The sequence below is a fragment of the Daldinia caldariorum genome (genome assembly GCF_022478825.1).
Source record: "Daldinia caldariorum strain CBS 122874 unplaced genomic scaffold F4812scaffold_2, whole genome shotgun sequence".
Taxonomy (NCBI): domain Eukaryota; kingdom Fungi; phylum Ascomycota; class Sordariomycetes; order Xylariales; family Hypoxylaceae; genus Daldinia; species Daldinia caldariorum.
In genome coordinates, this window is record NW_025953038.1 from 2,367,498 (window position 1) to 2,382,904 (window position 15,407).

The following is a 15,407-nucleotide window of genomic DNA, read 5'->3' on the forward strand; positions in this document are numbered from 1 at the left end:
CCAACTGCTTCATATCCAAAAGAGGGTCAAGTACTTCGTAAGCTTGCTATGATCGACCTAACTAAAATGATGCTGCCAGCCAACTTTTTTGGGAAAAGTGACTGATCATCTAAGCTCACGAAAGAAATATTTTTATGTATGTTAAATATTGCTACTTCATACATCAACGGTAGTTCAACAGCTATACAAATCTTCCCCGATAGATAATCAGAATGAACTATGGCGTCGGGTGGCAAGTCGTACACACATATCATATCATACACAGCTGGCTTGGCTTGCCAATCATAGCCTTTTTCTCTCTCCCCGAAAACGCCATTTTCGTCTATCATAGGTGATCGTATCAAAAAGCAATCATTTATCAGTCTTCGATATGCTATGCGATATCGTAAAACAAAGAAGAAAAAAGTTGAAAAAGGTACACAGCCATAGAGCGGTATCAATTAATTATGATTCAAACATATCGGGTCACAATCATAGTGATGCTCATAAATTCGAGGCGTCTTTGATGGCTCATAAGCTTGGTCCATGGCTCACGGACCCCTTGATCTTGCGGATATCACGTGTATGTCGCAGTCTTAATCTCGAACCGCTGTTCCACTCATGATTCAACCGTCAAGACGCATGTTTCAGTTGTCTTGCCGGAACGCCTTCGCCGGTCACCCTTTGATCTTAACTGACTGGCCCTGAGCGTTTAAGCGTCTAACTTGCCTCTTTCCAGCTAAGCCAAGTCGGCAGACGCTTAACAAGAATGATGCTAAAAAAAAGATTTTGTATCAAATATTAATTTAACACATCTAGATCGTCATGGTCAATGCTTTAGCTAACGCTCGTCTGAGTCTGACCCGACAGTTGGGGATGGCTGAAAAGAACCAAACTACTCTACTTAGTTCCTAAATCCCAGGTAGACAAAGCAGCCTGAGGTTACATTAGCTCATGTTGTCGAGTCCAAGTGCCGGTGAAACTAGCGTCCACGATATGGAAAGTTGGGGGTTTTAACATATGCTTAGGCGGTGATGGAGTTAAATAATTTTTATGATCGATTTTGTTCCTTATAAGGTATTCTCGTTAATGATTACATCCAACATACTTACCTGATAGACGCACTTTACAACCTTAGTTAGGTAGATAACATAGTTATAACTGCCATGTTTAACTCCAGTGCTATCTATTCTCCTCATCTTGATAGAATAACCAATATACTAACCTAGCAAACTAAGGCTAGTACTTATTAACCGAAAGCAACCATACTATAACTTACAACCACATCGTATGCATACGGAGTTACGATATGGTGTAATAGAAACGACACTTCACCGCTCTATCTTGCGGTGCATCCCATAGTCCACCCCGCACAAGTCAACAGTGATACATACCTTTTACATGTTGCCTTATTCAGCTAATTTGGTTTGAATGATTTATAAATGAGCGTTCCTAGCATATCAACGCTACAAATTTGACTGGGTGAGAAATTTGCAATAACCAACTACTATTTCGTTCTGACCTTACACTTCATTCTCTACGGCTCACCATCTAGTTTAGCTAGATTCTGCAGCTGCGGAACGCAATGACCGTTGATCATGATCTGATGCGCCAATCTCCACGGCCCAAAAAACAGGCTTCTTACAGTTGAAACATTAGAAAGTGATCGTGCGCAACCCTATGCGGCACGGCAAAGGCCCACGATGCCGTAGCTAAGGGAAGTTACCCAGTTTTTCTTGCCATTTTCTTCGGTTTCCACTGATCCCACTCAGGTGCCTGAGCGTACATACATATATATAATAGGAGACATGCATGTACGTAAATGTACACGCATACATACCTATACCAAGGAAGGCACTTCATGGTTTGAGGGAAATTCTCCTATTGTTCGCAGTGGATCCCAACCTATTACGCGCAGCAAAATCCAGATCGATGTTCGAGGATATCTGACAGATATATTCTCAGCCGTACTTTGCAAATACATTTTGCAAATGCCGCAGTGGCGCGCTGTCAGCAGAAAATTAATCTTCATTTGTATCACATCCAAACTACACTAGATGGATAACTTTGGACTAGGTAGGATCTTTACTCAAGTGAGGCTGTCAAAACCTCCTTGTCAGCAATCAAGAAATATTACTTTTAAAAGTGGCTACGCGTTAAAAGGGGAATTGGTAAGTGGAAAGACCCAAACCAACGGCACATACTATGTATTGATCGGATCCGAACTTGATATATTGCATAATGAGATATATAGTACCTCATAGATGTATATACGGTTGCATGGGTAAGGGTCAATTCAACAGGAGGGGTTGTGTGGCTGGAAACAAACATTAGCAGTTTGTGTCACGTGCCCCGCGTCACTGTCGCGCCTCAACAAACACGCGTTGTTTGCTTGAAGTGAGATTTTTGAATTTATTGATTGAACATTTCGTCCACAGTTAAACACAACTTGTCAATAAGTACCTAACTAGCCGTCCCAGCTGCAAGCTTTGCTACTTTTGGCTGTTTTAAATTCGCATGTTTCAAAGCTAGGTACCCAATTGCAAGGTTTATTATTATTATTATTTTTTTTAAAAAATGCGAAGATGCCAACCGAAGTAATAAGTCTACTTTCCTCGAGTCCAGCTGCTCCATCCAAACCAATTCTCGCTACCTCCCCCGAGATTTCACCACGAATATGCCGTGCCGCTCCCTCCAGATCCCTCGACTACGGAGTTCATGACCTGACCGTGGTGCCGCCGCTGAAAGAACCCCACGAACGACTAGACAAAAAATCACAGGACCCAGTCACTGGGACCAGAAGAACCAGTAACGGACATAGGCGTGACGATATCGACTTTCTATTCCTCTCGGATGAATCCGACACGACTGGCGATCTCGATGGAAATTTATCGGAGAAAGCTCGATCCTCAACTTCTACAGCGCATCTCAAGAAGAGGGAGGATGTAACTTTGAAGATCAAATCCGCCACGGTTTCTTCCAAGGGCAAACGCCGGCTTTCTCCAGTTGGATTAAAACGATGGAGCTCCGCAATTGATCCGATAGAAAACAGCTCTCCCGATATCTTCGCGGCTCGAAAAGACAAGAGTAAACCAGATATTTTTTCAAGTGACCCATTTCGAAGTTCTCCCGAACGAGACAGTAACATATGTCAGCCATCGAAAAACTCTAAATTCGAAAAATTGTCAGGTGACGACACATCCGGTTTTACTAAGAGCAAAAAAGCGTCAAAAACACCGGTAATTATAGACCTTTCTGACGACGATGCCGAAAGTTTCGGGGGGGATGGCCCGTCTAAAAAATCGAAGCAAAATGGGGCATGGGATCCAATATCCAGCTCGATGCCAGAAACTAGAGCGCCGAAACAAGACAGTCTGACAGACTCCGACTCCGATTTGCCGGAATTGAGCGAAATTAGCTTCTCAAAGTTAAAGAGGCGCGCGTATAGTCTATCGCCTTCTCCGCCTCGTAAAAAATCCAAGCCCACGGCGAAAGCTTCAACAGCCAAAAAGGCGGTAGAGCCGAAGAAAACTGACGAGGAGAGGGAGCGAGAAAAAAGGGAAAAGGCAGAGGCGAGGGAAGCGGAGAAGGAACGGAAACGAGTCGAGAAGGAAAAGGCAAAACAGCAGCGAGCAATCGACAGGGAAAAGGAGAAAGCCCTAGCTGAAGTCAATAAACTCAAGACCGACAGGAAAGCCGCCGTACCGGAGATGATCGTGGACCTCCCTGAATCCCTAAGTGTCGGCATCAGAGCCCAGATTCAGAAGTTACTCGGTGATATCAATGTCCAGTTCGAGTACTGGCATAGCCACATTAGCAACGTCGTAAAATGGCGGCGGAAAGTAAGCTCTAAGTACAACGAGTCGCTAGGCCACTGGGAGCCGATCCCGATGTGCATCAAGCCGGAATCGCACGTCATGGTTATCATCGAAGCCTCGGAATTCGTGAAGCTCGTTCTCGGCCCCGAAGGCCAGGACCTGGAAGCTCACGTCCTGAACATGAAGACGAGCTTCCCGAACAGTACGTTCATCTATCTGATCGAAGGCCTCATGCCCTGGATGCGCAAGAACAAGAGCATCCTCAATCGGCAGTTCGCGTCGGCGGTTCGTGCCCTCGACACTACCAACGCTGCGGGATCGACTTCGTCCGGCCAGACTCGGCGCCGGAACAACGCCCAGCAGGAGTACATCGACGAGGATATCATCGAGGACGCGCTCCTATCCCTCCAGGTCGTCCACGGAGCTCTGATCCACCACACGAACGCGCAGATCGAGACGGCGGGGTGGGTCGCCGTGTTCACGCAGCACATCAGCACGATCCCGTACCGGAAGGCGCGGGACGCGGCGGCGGACGCCGGCTTCTGCATGGAGGTCGGGCAGGTGCGGACGGGCGAGGACGCCAAGGACACCTACGTCCGCATGCTGCAGGAGGTGACGCGCGTGACGGCGCCCATCGCGTACGGCGTCGCCGCCAAGTACGGCACCGTGAGCCAGCTCGTGCGCGGGCTCGAGGAGAACGGGCCGCTCGCGCTGGAGAACTGTCGCAAGTGCGCCAACCGGGACGGCGCTTTTTCGGATCGCGTTATAGGACCCGCCGTGAGCAAGAGGATATACAAGATCTTTACTTGTCGGGATCCGGGGAGCATGGATGTGTAAAATAGAATAGCATAGCATTATTGGGTTGTGTGCTTTAGTGAACAAACGTTGAGTTTGAATCGTGTAACTACTATGTGGTATGTACATACCCTACATATTGGGATGAATTGTCGTATGTCCGACACTTTGTCACGTCAGTCCAAGACTTTTTTTGCCTCTTAAATAAATGCTTGTGTCCATCACGAGTTTATGGTCCCAGCGCCCGAGATGGGGCGATTATGGGGAGGACGGGGGGGGGTTGGCCGCATTACGACGGCCCACGCACTAAGGCAGGTTTCCCACTAGGCGGGAGCCAACAGGAAGTAAGTAATAGAATTCTTCTTCTCGTAGATGGAACTAATGACGTGTCTCGAATTATGCTTAGATCATGACTAGGTGGTTTTTATATGTACATAATATGCGCGTATGTAGGTATGTTACGCTTCTGGCCCCCTCCCCCCCGCCGTGGTACTGTCTACGGCCCAATAACCCCAGATCTGTCGGGGTGGGGAGGAGGGGGTTCGTGCTCAGCGGCGTAAAAGAGCCAAAAGCGGTGGTGGATATTGGCTCTCAATACCGCCGGTAAATAGAGGTAGGTATATTAGGGTCGCGTACAAGCTCTCGCCTGTGGGTGTTTGAAAAACCACATATGCCAGCCAGCCAGCGAGCGAGCGACTCTGAGAAACTTGCCGAGCTTTTGGAAGCTGGCTTTGATAATCTCCATGCGCTCTTAACAGCATGAGATATCGAATAATCCAGCTTCACTTTTGCTAGGCTTAGTATTGATAGCAAATACCAACAAAAGAAAAATTCGCTCATGGTTTAGCTAACAGGGCTTCGGGCGTAGCGAATCCGGTCTTCTTGGCCTGGGCGGCGAGGTGTTTGAGATGGGCTTCGGTCAGCAGCGAAGGGATAGCGTTCAGCGTGTTTTCGACCTCCGTCCGCACGCAATCTGTCGAGCCGAACATGGAGTTGTGATGGCTATCCTTGTTGATCTCGACTTCTATGAGGTGGAGTTTCTGAGTAAGAGTCGATACGCTGTAGGGAAGATCGGTTAGAGACTCTGGCATGGGCCAGAGCCCGTGGCGGTGGAGCGCCTGGATGATTTTCCCAAGCGTCAGTGCTAGACACCTGTTTTTGTTGAAGGAGTCGCATTGCTTGCAGAATGATACGTCATTCCGGACAAGACGTCCGATAATATCATTTAATGGCTTGAGAAGCGATACGATTGTGTCCAGCCGGACTTTCTCTATCCTCTCTGTGGTAAAAAAGAATTCATAAGCTATAAGAAACAGATTAGGGGGTTTGACAAGAGGTAGACATACCATATATTCCAGGTGGCTCCAAAGCGCCCACGTAACGCAGATTATTACCTGCCGAAGAGCAACTATCCATAAGCATCGATCTCGCCATCTTCTCGAACGCGACCCGGTCCCCAAGCTCCCACGCAATCCATAACCGTTCGTGACAAAATTTCGTCCGTAAAGATTGACCAAGCTTTTCGCACTGATTATGCGTAGACCGCGACCAGCCCTTAGCCCACGGCCGCAAGACGTGGGTCATGCCGTATTTATCCGTCAAGACGCAGAGGTTGTAAAAATGCGTCGTGTAGACGAAATCTTCGTAGCCGGGGACCTTGTCAAAGCGACCGTGGATGATGTTGAGGATGATAGTCATGGCGGCGACGTTGTCTTCGGGAAGCTTCACCACCCAACCGGGCTTCCCGTTTTCCGGTTGTGCCTGTGTCTTTTTGCCCTCGGCGAACCCGCCGTAGAGCATCTTCTTCCAGAAGGGCGACGACCTCGCCAAGGTTTTAGAGCAGACTATGAATTCGGCCGCCTGCGGACCCACCGTGAGGCACAGATCACCATTTGGGTCAGCATGGGTCTTAAAGGGCCGAGGCGTCGGCGCTCGTTCAGAAGCTGAATGTGATTGCGAAGTAAATGAAGTAGCGGGGGTTACAGTGCCGCTTGATACTGAACTCCTTGATATTGAACTCCTAGATCGCGAGATCGGCGAAGGGCTAGAAGGTGTAGTAGACCTTCCAATGCTGAAGTAGCTTAGTTGTGGGTTGACCGGATTTCCCGCATTTTTCGCTTGAGGCGGAAGGGTTTGGGGAGTGAAGCTAGCGAAACCATTGGTAGTAGTTTGAGGAGTAGTAGTTCCAAATAAAGATGGAGGAGTTTGACTGGCTGGTTTAGGACCGCCAAACAGAGTCTTATGAGACCTCTTGTGTTGAGGAGTTGTAGTCGGAAATATGGTGTTATTTCCAGCTGTCTGCTTAGTAGTAGTAGTCTGCTTAGGTACAGCGAATGTCGATGTAGATTGACCCGACACCGTGGTCGAACTTCCCCAGAGGTTGCCTGTCGTTCCAAAGGAGGTTGGCTGGTTCGCGGTAGGCGGGCTCGCTCCGAATATGCGAGGTTGGGAAGCCATCGCTATCGCATTGCTTGGTTCAGGTAAAGCTTGCGGGAAAATTCTAACGCGTAAAACCCCAGGTTTTTTTTCTTTCTTTCTTTTCTTTTCTCGATCGCGGCCGTGTTAGTCCTCTAATAGCCTTCTAATAGTAGATCAACTCGGACCAAATTCGAACTAAATTAAAACCAGATTATTCGGCTAAGCAAGTATCGGAATATGACCCAGATAAATCACAAAGTAGGGTATTTATGATCGCGAATGTTTTTTTCTTAAATGGTCATGCATCAAAGTGGCCTCCGGTAGGGGGTGAGTCGATGTCCCACTTACCGCCAGACGCATTGACCACTTTTCCTGTTTTTAGCATAATACAATTTAAAATAACAAGATGAGGGTATTTTGACTTCAACCACAACAAGTAAGACCAGTTTTCTAAGATGTATGTATGTAAGAGATCGTTGACGTACTATATATACACATCAGGCACCCGCTCATATGCATGAGCTGGGTTACCTATCATCCGCATTTGAACCCCGCCTCACAATAACAAAGGTTCGAAAGATCGTGATGTAGATTGTGTATCCTGGGGCTGGCGGGGAGACACGTATTGGTATCCATACAGTCCAAGTTGGAATAACAACACTGTATTCACAGGATCTGCAGATACGGGGCCCAGCTCCATGTTCTTTCTTAGTGACTAAAGACGCGTCGTGACATAATCGGAGATTTTCGAAGCTAAATAGTGTATTAATGGCGTTTCTATGTGAGATGTGCACGTCCAATTTTGCGGAGGTGACAAGCGTGCGCTGGCATGAATGAGGAGTCATGGTATTTTCGATGGGTTCTTAAAGGTTGGTTTGAAGTGAGATATGATATTAAAGGTCAAATAGGAACAATGCCAAACCCTTTCGCGCCATAGCATTCGTCTGAATTATTTCAGTTTGCGCCATCACCCATGAATGACTGGTGAATTCTACTGGATGTCACTACCTAGGTAGACTACCTATGCAACAATGTCGTATTCATATATGTTAGGTACATGTAGGCAATACTAGGCATACTCCTAGTTGGTCGGCATAGACTTTATAGGTTAGGTAGCTTTATAAACGGCCATTGGTTTTTTGTATTAGTATTCCCAAGGGCATGGGAACAGATTAGCGTCAAAGACGATTTTCATTAGATTACACTTTGATAATAAGCAACCATAGTACCCAAAATAGGGCGAACAGCAGCGAAACCCTAACTAATCCCAACCGATTACGAGGGTTACTGTAACTGTCAAGAAGTCTAGCTGAGGTAGGTACCGACTCTTATTGCGATTTCCTCTCCTTTGTCTAGCTGTGCAACGGTTAGGTACACAAACTTGTTAATCCAAAACAATCTCGTTGGAAGTTAGTACGTAGAAGCACGACTCGGGGATCATAATAGACTTCTCGCAATGCAGCTAAGGTTAATATCATATGGTTCTGTATCGACCTGGGTATAGTAAGGGGTATAGTGAGGTAGTTTAATAGGCGAGTAATCACGCTTTCTAGTCAATATGGCTTGATTTGTAGCGCATTTGCGTATTGATATTGATAGCATTGGTTCAAGAACGCAGGATCTGAGGTCTTGAAAAGACTATGAGAGCCTTCCAGATGTGTACCTCACATAATAGGTATACGTAGTAGTACTCATAACAGAAATTTCCAACTTATGAAAAAACTACTCATTCATCCTGAGTAGTTATCGATTATCTCATGAGTTTCTAGCTAAGTAGCATTTCTCCAATATACTTAGAGGGTAGTTAACCTAATTCAACATGAGTAAGATTTGCTCCTGTTCCCTGCATAAGGTATACAGCGTCCTGATGGTGTGCGTAAGTTGAGAATTTCAAGAAATGATATCAGAATAATTACCTAAAACTACCTAGGTAATTACACAATAAAACTTTCAATGCCATAGGTACCTAGTTGGTTCAGGTAGTTTACGCAGCAAGGCATACTTCCCAACGCCCTACTGCGCATCCGACATGCATAAGGCTGTCTAGTAGATGCGGCTGTGCTGCGCGCCAGAACTGTCCATGGCCTGATAACGCGAACGACAGCTTAATCTCATCTTGTGAACCTACCTAAGGTTGTGTTATATAATGTCTTCTATTGAACTTGTCCAGATGACTGTAACAGAACAGCATACATCTCTGCCACCTTCCCGTGATGGTCAGGCCGACACGCCCGCGCCAGAGCGACGGGCTGCTCCAAGCCTTGATCAACATATCGTTGGCTCAAGGGATACACAAGCCTCCAGCACCTCGTCGGAGGAAATAGACATGGTTGTGACCGACCGTGCTCCGTCGACAAGTATCACCTCGTCAGAGCGCAGGGCAACGCAGGAACCATTGACAACGCAACATCGGTTTCTCAAGTCAAACCTCGGCATTTCTGAATATATCGCTCTAATATCTCTTATGTATCTGTTATGGTCAGTATCGGGGCCTGGCAAGCAACCAACAAAAGTAACCGCATCGGATTGGCGAGGTACGAGGTATCAGCGTGAACACTACCTAATGTAATGATCACGAGCCAGGCAATCCCTTAGACTTTCGGTTTTGTACCTGGTATATATAATATGAGTAACTTGCACGCGACCAAGGACACGCCACAGTGTAGGCAAATCATCAAAGAGTGGCATCGATAATATGGCTCTTGTTGAATGACAGCTTGGGGGTATATTATCATATGGGCGATCGCTTGCTGGTGGTCAATCCCACCCTCCCGGGACTCCAATATCAGCTCCCCCCAGAAATATAACCAGACATTGCCCAATAAACCTTTCAATGAACAAGAAGCCAAGGCCTTAAGAATAATCGCCTCTATCTGTCTTACCACCCTCGTTCTTACCTATGCTCTCTCCCTTACAACATGGGAATGGTACGAACTGTCTGACCAATTGAATTTGAATGTTGGTAGTGTATTGTAGCAGTCTACTCATTAAGTGTCACGACTAATAGTTGAAACCACCTGCTTCCATAGGAATATAAATATGCCTACCAGTCTGATTTCTTTGACGAGGCTTACCGCAGCAATAGGTATGATCCTATATGTTATGATTATAATTATGGAAAAAACCCCGCTGTCTGAAGAATATTCGGAGTAGGAACTTGAAGCATATAAACCACAAGTGTAGTTGAATCAACAGACCGATAGACATCTAGGTACCTGTTAATCGACAATCTTTACCGGCGAACTTCTGCTAGCTTGAATACACACGTACATTGAATATAACCTACATTAGATACTACATCATATTATAATAGTAGTAGCCCGTGTGATAAGTACATCGTCTAGTAGTAAAGTTCTATATCACCATGAGCCGGGACAGCGTCGTCATCAGCTTCAAATGCCAGAAATAATTTGCGAAATAACAACCGTTCCTATCCTCGCATATTGCACGCTATTAAAGCTTTTACCAGCCCAGCTAGTACAACCCGGATGGGTCAAAATTCCTTCGTAACATCATTGAATGGCGGCGTGTCGCCTATTAAGCCCTCTTCCCCATTCATGACTTCGTCGGCTAGGTGACTTCTTTTCCTTTTTGTCTTGGGGCTCTTTGCCCTCCTGGTTACCTTTCTCTTTCTCCTCTTTCTCTTTTGCCTTCTCCTTGCTTGCATTCATTGCCTCTTCAATATCCCTAGCAGCCTCGCCATCTGCTGGGACGCCGTTCTCGACCGGAGCCTGTAGCCATCCATTCTTCTCAACTTCGATAATCTTCTCTATGAAGATGTCTCCCATCTTGAAATAACCCTTGTCGGTAGGGTGCATATCGTCCTTTCCAATATCCTCCCGCACGACGCGATGTGGCAGGCCCTGATCATGATGCATCTCAGCCATGACCACTGGCTTGCCCTCGCGGATAAGGTCAATAGCAACCTGACGTATCTGGGCATTGGAACTCTTGACGCATTTTTCCGTACCTTCCCACGGGCTCATTATAATGGTGGACATGATAATGGTGGCTCGCGGCGAGGCTTCGAAGATGAAATCGACCAGGTCACGCATCTTCTGGAAGACGTAGGCCGGTCCCCAGTGGTCTAACTGAAAGCAGTCGCTTGATCCAGCATTTATGATGACCAAGTTTGGTTGGGTTTGGGGAACGATATCTTTAAGGCGATCGAGGGTCGGTTTTATAGGCTGGGCACCGAAAGCTTGGACGTCGTTGTCTTTGAAATCGCCATATCGGTTCTGGAAGCACGTGAGGGGTTTAGCGTAAAGGGTCTCTTCGACGAACAGCTAGTTATAATTAACAAAGGGAAAAAAATACCTGGCCGACATAGTTAACTGGATTTCCCCGAGCAACCATCCAGTCTCGAATTTGTTTTCGGAAACCGACTTCGCCAGTTGAGTGCTCGCCGAGAGTCATAGAAGCACCTATGAACATGACACGAAGAGGGATTCCACCGGCCAGAGGGCCAGTGTCGGAGTGAGTGAGACGGTTCCACCCATCGCGTGCAACGTCGGGATTAGGCTGAATAAATATGACTACGTTTCGTCTTCCATGTTAGTGTATAGGGCGCATAGCGTGCGTGCTTCAAAAGAAGAATTAACCGACCTAGTAAGAAAATAAATAGGCCGGATATAGATATGACCTTGTGAAGGTTGGGCAGTTGTTTCCAGCGCAGGCAAAGCGCGGAAAAGGGAGAGCTCACGAGCATTTTGGCAGGAAGTCCATTCGCTCGAGGAGAAATTGGTGTATGTAAATGGTATAAAGAGTTGGTTGTTCAAGTTTAGGTGACTAGTAAGGAATCTTTTAACGAAGGCGCATCACGACGAAGTAATAAAAAAAAAGAATGATAGAAAAGAACACCAAAATTATTTCAGGTCAGAGCTTGGCAGGGGGCTTCTTGACGTTTGACAGAAAATGCAGACACGAACCTTGTGCTTACCTCTTACCTTCCTACAAACCCCTACGCGGCGGGAAAGAGGTAGGAAAGTGATCTGCATCCCTGTCTAGGTAGGTAACTGCGTTTTTTTAGTTAGTCCCGAAATCCCCTTATTTGTCGAGAATTCGATATGGAATCCGCTAGAGTCCAGCCTAACAGGGGGATTTGGGGTATTTAAAGTTAGTTTGGTCTTGGCGTTATCTGACAACCGGGCCATCGGCACCGCGCAGATCTACGTAATCAGGTACCTCCTAAGGTACCTGGAGTGTATAAATAGGAGATCCACTGTGTCTTTACATAGCAGAATAGCACTAAAAGACAACTTCATTAATTCATCCATCCATCAATATCGTCTTAAAATAATTACCTCCGTTAATAATATGGTCTATTATCTATTATGCTCTGGCGAGATGATATTTCAGGCACGTAGTATCCTAAAGAGTTATAATAGTCATAAGTTAAACTATTCAATCGGAGCTTCGTTTCGACACACATATAATATTGGTCAATAATCCGTATGTACAATATAAATAAATTCAGAGAGCACCACCAGGAACGTCACCGAGAGAATTATATCTCCATATCATCCTAAGACGAGCTATTGGCGCTCTCTATGCGGTGAATGGTATCTCAACCTTTGGAGCAGCAGCGTTCTTGTCTGCCTGGGCTACCTGGAAAGCACGGACAACAGCTGGGTACCAAACGTTCATGATCTTGGTGTCACCCGCGTCCTAGAGATAGACAAGTCAGCCAATTACCTCACACGATTCCAACTAAGAACTTCAAAGACTTCTCTCTAAATCTTTCAAGGACCCGAAGACCCGAAGAAGGGAAATCTTAATGCCACGTACATTGGGATGGACACCGTCGCGCAAATCGCTGCCGCTGAAGCCTGTGTATTGGTCCACGACCCAGATAGGCGACTCGGTGGTATTGAGGCCCTGAGCCCAGGGAATGATGGCCTTGTTCAAGTTCTGAATCTGGGTGTTGTAGTTGCCGAAGCCCATGGGAATAATCTGAGCCACCTAGTTGTGTGAAAGTCATAACCATTAGTGCGCGGGAAAAACAGTTAACTGGGAGCCGATGAAAAACTTACCACGATCTTCATCCGAGGATTGCTATTTCTCATCACGCTGATTAGAGTCGTGAAAGCAGTAATGATATCGTTGACCGGCTTGTTCTGCTGCACGATATCGTTGGTGCCAAGATGCATCGTGATAACGTCTGCTGGGTTGGTCTGGAGCCATCCGACAAGCTGTTTCTTGTTGGCAATGTCGATGGCCAAGAACCCTGAGTGACCCTCATTGTCGCGGTCGTACGTGTTGTCTCCGCAGTTAAAATCTCCTTTCCCAGAGCCGACCCAGTCCACGGATCCCCACTCGGTGGACTTCAGCTTCTGCCAAAGCTTTGAACGCCAGCAGATAATCTCGGTGATGGAGTCACCAAACGGCATATATCGAAGAGTGGCATTCTGGGCCACAGATGCGCCTAAAAGCGTAGCGAGAGGGAGAAGCTTGCTGCCGAGCATTATGAAAGCTTTGTATTTGGAATGGCTAAGACTTAAGAGGTATCGATGTTGATGATATGATATCTTATCTTTGACTTGATAGCCATTCCTAACGTGGATTTTATACAAAATCTCTATGCCTTGAGTTGGAGAGCAACTACGACCGGCTAAATTAAGTGGCCACAGACCATAACGACCAGACGTCAGTATAGGCACTTGTATAACCCCTTGCTACAGACACCTTGATTAGGACTCTAGCGGAAGATTAATTCCGCACCCCCTGAAAATTGCGTAAAAAGCTTCCTTTCAGCCGGGTCCCCGAGCACATGGCTTCCACGTGGAATATACTCATTACTACCCTCTCAGGCGAAAATGTCACGCTACGTTTACCGATCTTCGGATCCGGTTGATGCCCGGTGGTGGGATTGACGATGAATTCATTTGATTCAATCTATCTTCTTGAATCCTAATATAATTTAGTTTGTCCATTGGTGTCGAGTCTCACATATTTTCCACGACTCCCATATTAAACCGTACTAAATTTAGTATCCCACGTGGCTTCTCCAACTATGATTCTCCTGAAACCCTGCTATAGTGAATTATATAGCTGTAGGCGATCTTAGCGGGACTCCTGCGCACCTACCTGATAGATTGGCTCCGGCATATAGACCTAATGTACCTGAAATATGCCGCCTTGGATGTATGCCGGTCAGGGAATGCCCATCAGCTCACCGAATACTACATGCCTACCTAGGCACTTGGAATATTCTGTTGGAATTCCTAAATCGGTCAAAACTACCGGGATGGAAAGCTTTCTTAACTTGCAATATGAATAATCCAAGTAAGGGTTTGGAAGATAGCTATCAAACCGCTACACTACCAAAAGGTAGATCGATGTCAACCCGAGTAGTTGACGATGCTATCTCCACCTATAAGGACCTCACGGACAGTACCGTGATAATCTACGTAGGGGATCGTAAATAACTACCGTAGGGCTAGGTCATCAATACACGTGGATAATCCAATAGCTACTTCATAGGAACTTCTGAAGCTGCGATATATGGTGAACTACGTAGTGATTCTCCCGACTCCAAGTAAAGTATGCCTCCTCTTTCTACGGAATCAAATAAACGGAAAAAGGTGCTTATGGCAGATTGTTGTATGTTATATTTCCTGTGAAGCAACATTGGCAATATAAGCTATTACAAAGGCCGAGTCAGCGTTGTCTAGTTCCATCCGAGCCTTGAATGTGTCAATTTAACCGATGTAGTCGATCCGCCTTCCAGAGCTCATCAACGTAACACTCCGGATCGATAGATATGTACTTTGGGCATCAACTATATAGTATAATATATTTCATAAAACTTGCATCCACGTGGAGTTATATGAAGTGGCCTTGTGCCCTAACTGGTAAAATATAGTCGTCAGGGGTAACTCGCTTGGTGCTACATCATATCGATGTGGCAGAAACCGTAATGCTATGTAGATCTAGTGACGTTCATATACACCAAATGAGGACCCAATGGAATTGTTTTACGAAGAAGCCTGGATATAATGGTATACAAGCTAGATTGTCAACTAGGAGAGTTCAACGCATTGGTATGACTTCGTTCAGAGGGGTCATAGTCAAAATGCCTTACTCTATGAGCGGAAAAAAATAACTATTGTACGTAGATAATTCAAGTATTGAGTATATCATTCTTTTATACAACCCCGTAACCTCGTAGCATATAAAGATCCACATTGCAAGCACGCTTTTGCAGTGAAGGGGGAAACCGGAGCAACTATCAAAGATGAGACGCACCGTACGAGGCATCTCCATAATCATATCACCGCTGGTTAAAAAAAAAGTACCGCGAAGCAGTACACTTGGAATAAGGCTAGATTGCAGTAACTTGATTGAGCTGCTTCTGCTGTAACGACCCTAGTATCCTTCTATAGCATCGTCGCCTGA

The 15,407-nt window shown here is 46.1% G+C and overlaps 4 protein-coding genes across 4 annotated transcripts; 1 reads left to right on the forward strand and 3 right to left on the reverse strand.

The window, feature by feature from the left end:
- The first annotated feature begins 2,321 nt into the window (after positions 1-2,321).
- On the forward strand, positions 2,322-4,817 carry F4812DRAFT_188644 (ERCC4 domain-containing protein). Its single transcript, XM_047930102.1, has one exon. The coding sequence runs from the start codon at positions 2,565-2,567 to the stop codon at positions 4,632-4,634; it is 2,070 nt and encodes a 689-aa protein (XP_047794002.1). The 5' UTR covers positions 2,322-2,564; the 3' UTR covers positions 4,635-4,817.
- Positions 4,818-5,313: 496 nt separating this feature from the next.
- F4812DRAFT_188642 (uncharacterized protein) lies at positions 5,314-7,293 on the reverse strand. Its single transcript, XM_047930101.1, has 2 exons — positions 5,939-7,293; positions 5,314-5,871 (listed from the first exon to the last, which is right to left on the reverse strand). The coding sequence occupies exons 1-2, from the start codon at positions 7,047-7,049 to the stop codon at positions 5,429-5,431; spliced, it is 1,554 nt and encodes a 517-aa protein (XP_047794003.1). The 5' UTR covers positions 7,050-7,293; the 3' UTR covers positions 5,314-5,428.
- A 2,929-nt stretch (positions 7,294-10,222) lies between these two features.
- On the reverse strand, positions 10,223-12,056 carry F4812DRAFT_188675 (carbohydrate esterase family 3 protein). The gene is made up of 3 exons (XM_047930103.1): positions 11,616-12,056; positions 11,328-11,545; positions 10,223-11,248 (listed from the first exon to the last, which is right to left on the reverse strand). Exons 1-3 carry the CDS (start codon positions 11,716-11,718, stop codon positions 10,523-10,525), a joined length of 1,047 nt encoding a protein of 348 aa, XP_047794004.1. The 5' UTR covers positions 11,719-12,056; the 3' UTR covers positions 10,223-10,522.
- Positions 12,057-12,268: 212 nt separating this feature from the next.
- Positions 12,269-14,098, reverse strand: F4812DRAFT_415121 (carbohydrate esterase family 3 protein). Its single transcript, XM_047932946.1, has 3 exons — positions 13,043-14,098; positions 12,798-12,971; positions 12,269-12,677 (listed from the first exon to the last, which is right to left on the reverse strand). Exons 1-3 carry the CDS (start codon positions 13,472-13,474, stop codon positions 12,558-12,560), a joined length of 726 nt encoding a protein of 241 aa, XP_047794005.1. The 5' UTR covers positions 13,475-14,098; the 3' UTR covers positions 12,269-12,557.
- Between the last annotated feature and the right edge of the window lie 1,309 nt (positions 14,099-15,407).

Excerpts from the sequence above, each read along its gene's own strand:
- F4812DRAFT_188675 (XM_047930103.1), bottom strand. The coding sequence starts at position 11,718 with ATGCTCGTGAGCTCTCCCTTTTCCGCGCTTTGCCTGCGCTGGAAACAA. Across the intron at positions 11,546-11,615 it reads CCTATTTATTTTCTTACTAG|TCATATTTATTCAGCCTAAT; the intron begins GTCGGTTAATTC and ends GACGAAACGTAG. Across the intron at positions 11,249-11,327 it reads CAGTTAACTATGTCGGCCAG|AACCGATATGGCGATTTCAA; the intron begins GTATTTTTTTCC and ends ACGTGCTTCCAG.
- F4812DRAFT_188644 (XM_047930102.1), top strand. The coding sequence starts at position 2,565 with ATGCCAACCGAAGTAATAAGTCTACTTTCCTCGAGTCCAGCTGCTCCA.
- F4812DRAFT_415121 (XM_047932946.1), bottom strand. The coding sequence starts at position 13,474 with ATGCTCGGCAGCAAGCTTCTCCCTCTCGCTACGCTTTTAGGCGCATCT. Across the intron at positions 12,972-13,042 it reads ATCCTCGGATGAAGATCGTG|GTGGCTCAGATTATTCCCAT; the intron begins GTAAGTTTTTCA and ends TCACACAACTAG. Across the intron at positions 12,678-12,797 it reads GCGACGGTGTCCATCCCAAT|GACGCGGGTGACACCAAGAT; the intron begins GTACGTGGCATT and ends GTCTATCTCTAG.
- F4812DRAFT_188642 (XM_047930101.1), bottom strand. The coding sequence starts at position 7,049 with ATGGCTTCCCAACCTCGCATATTCGGAGCGAGCCCGCCTACCGCGAAC. Across the intron at positions 5,872-5,938 it reads GGAGCCACCTGGAATATATG|AGAGGATAGAGAAAGTCCGG; the intron begins GTATGTCTACCT and ends TTTTTACCACAG.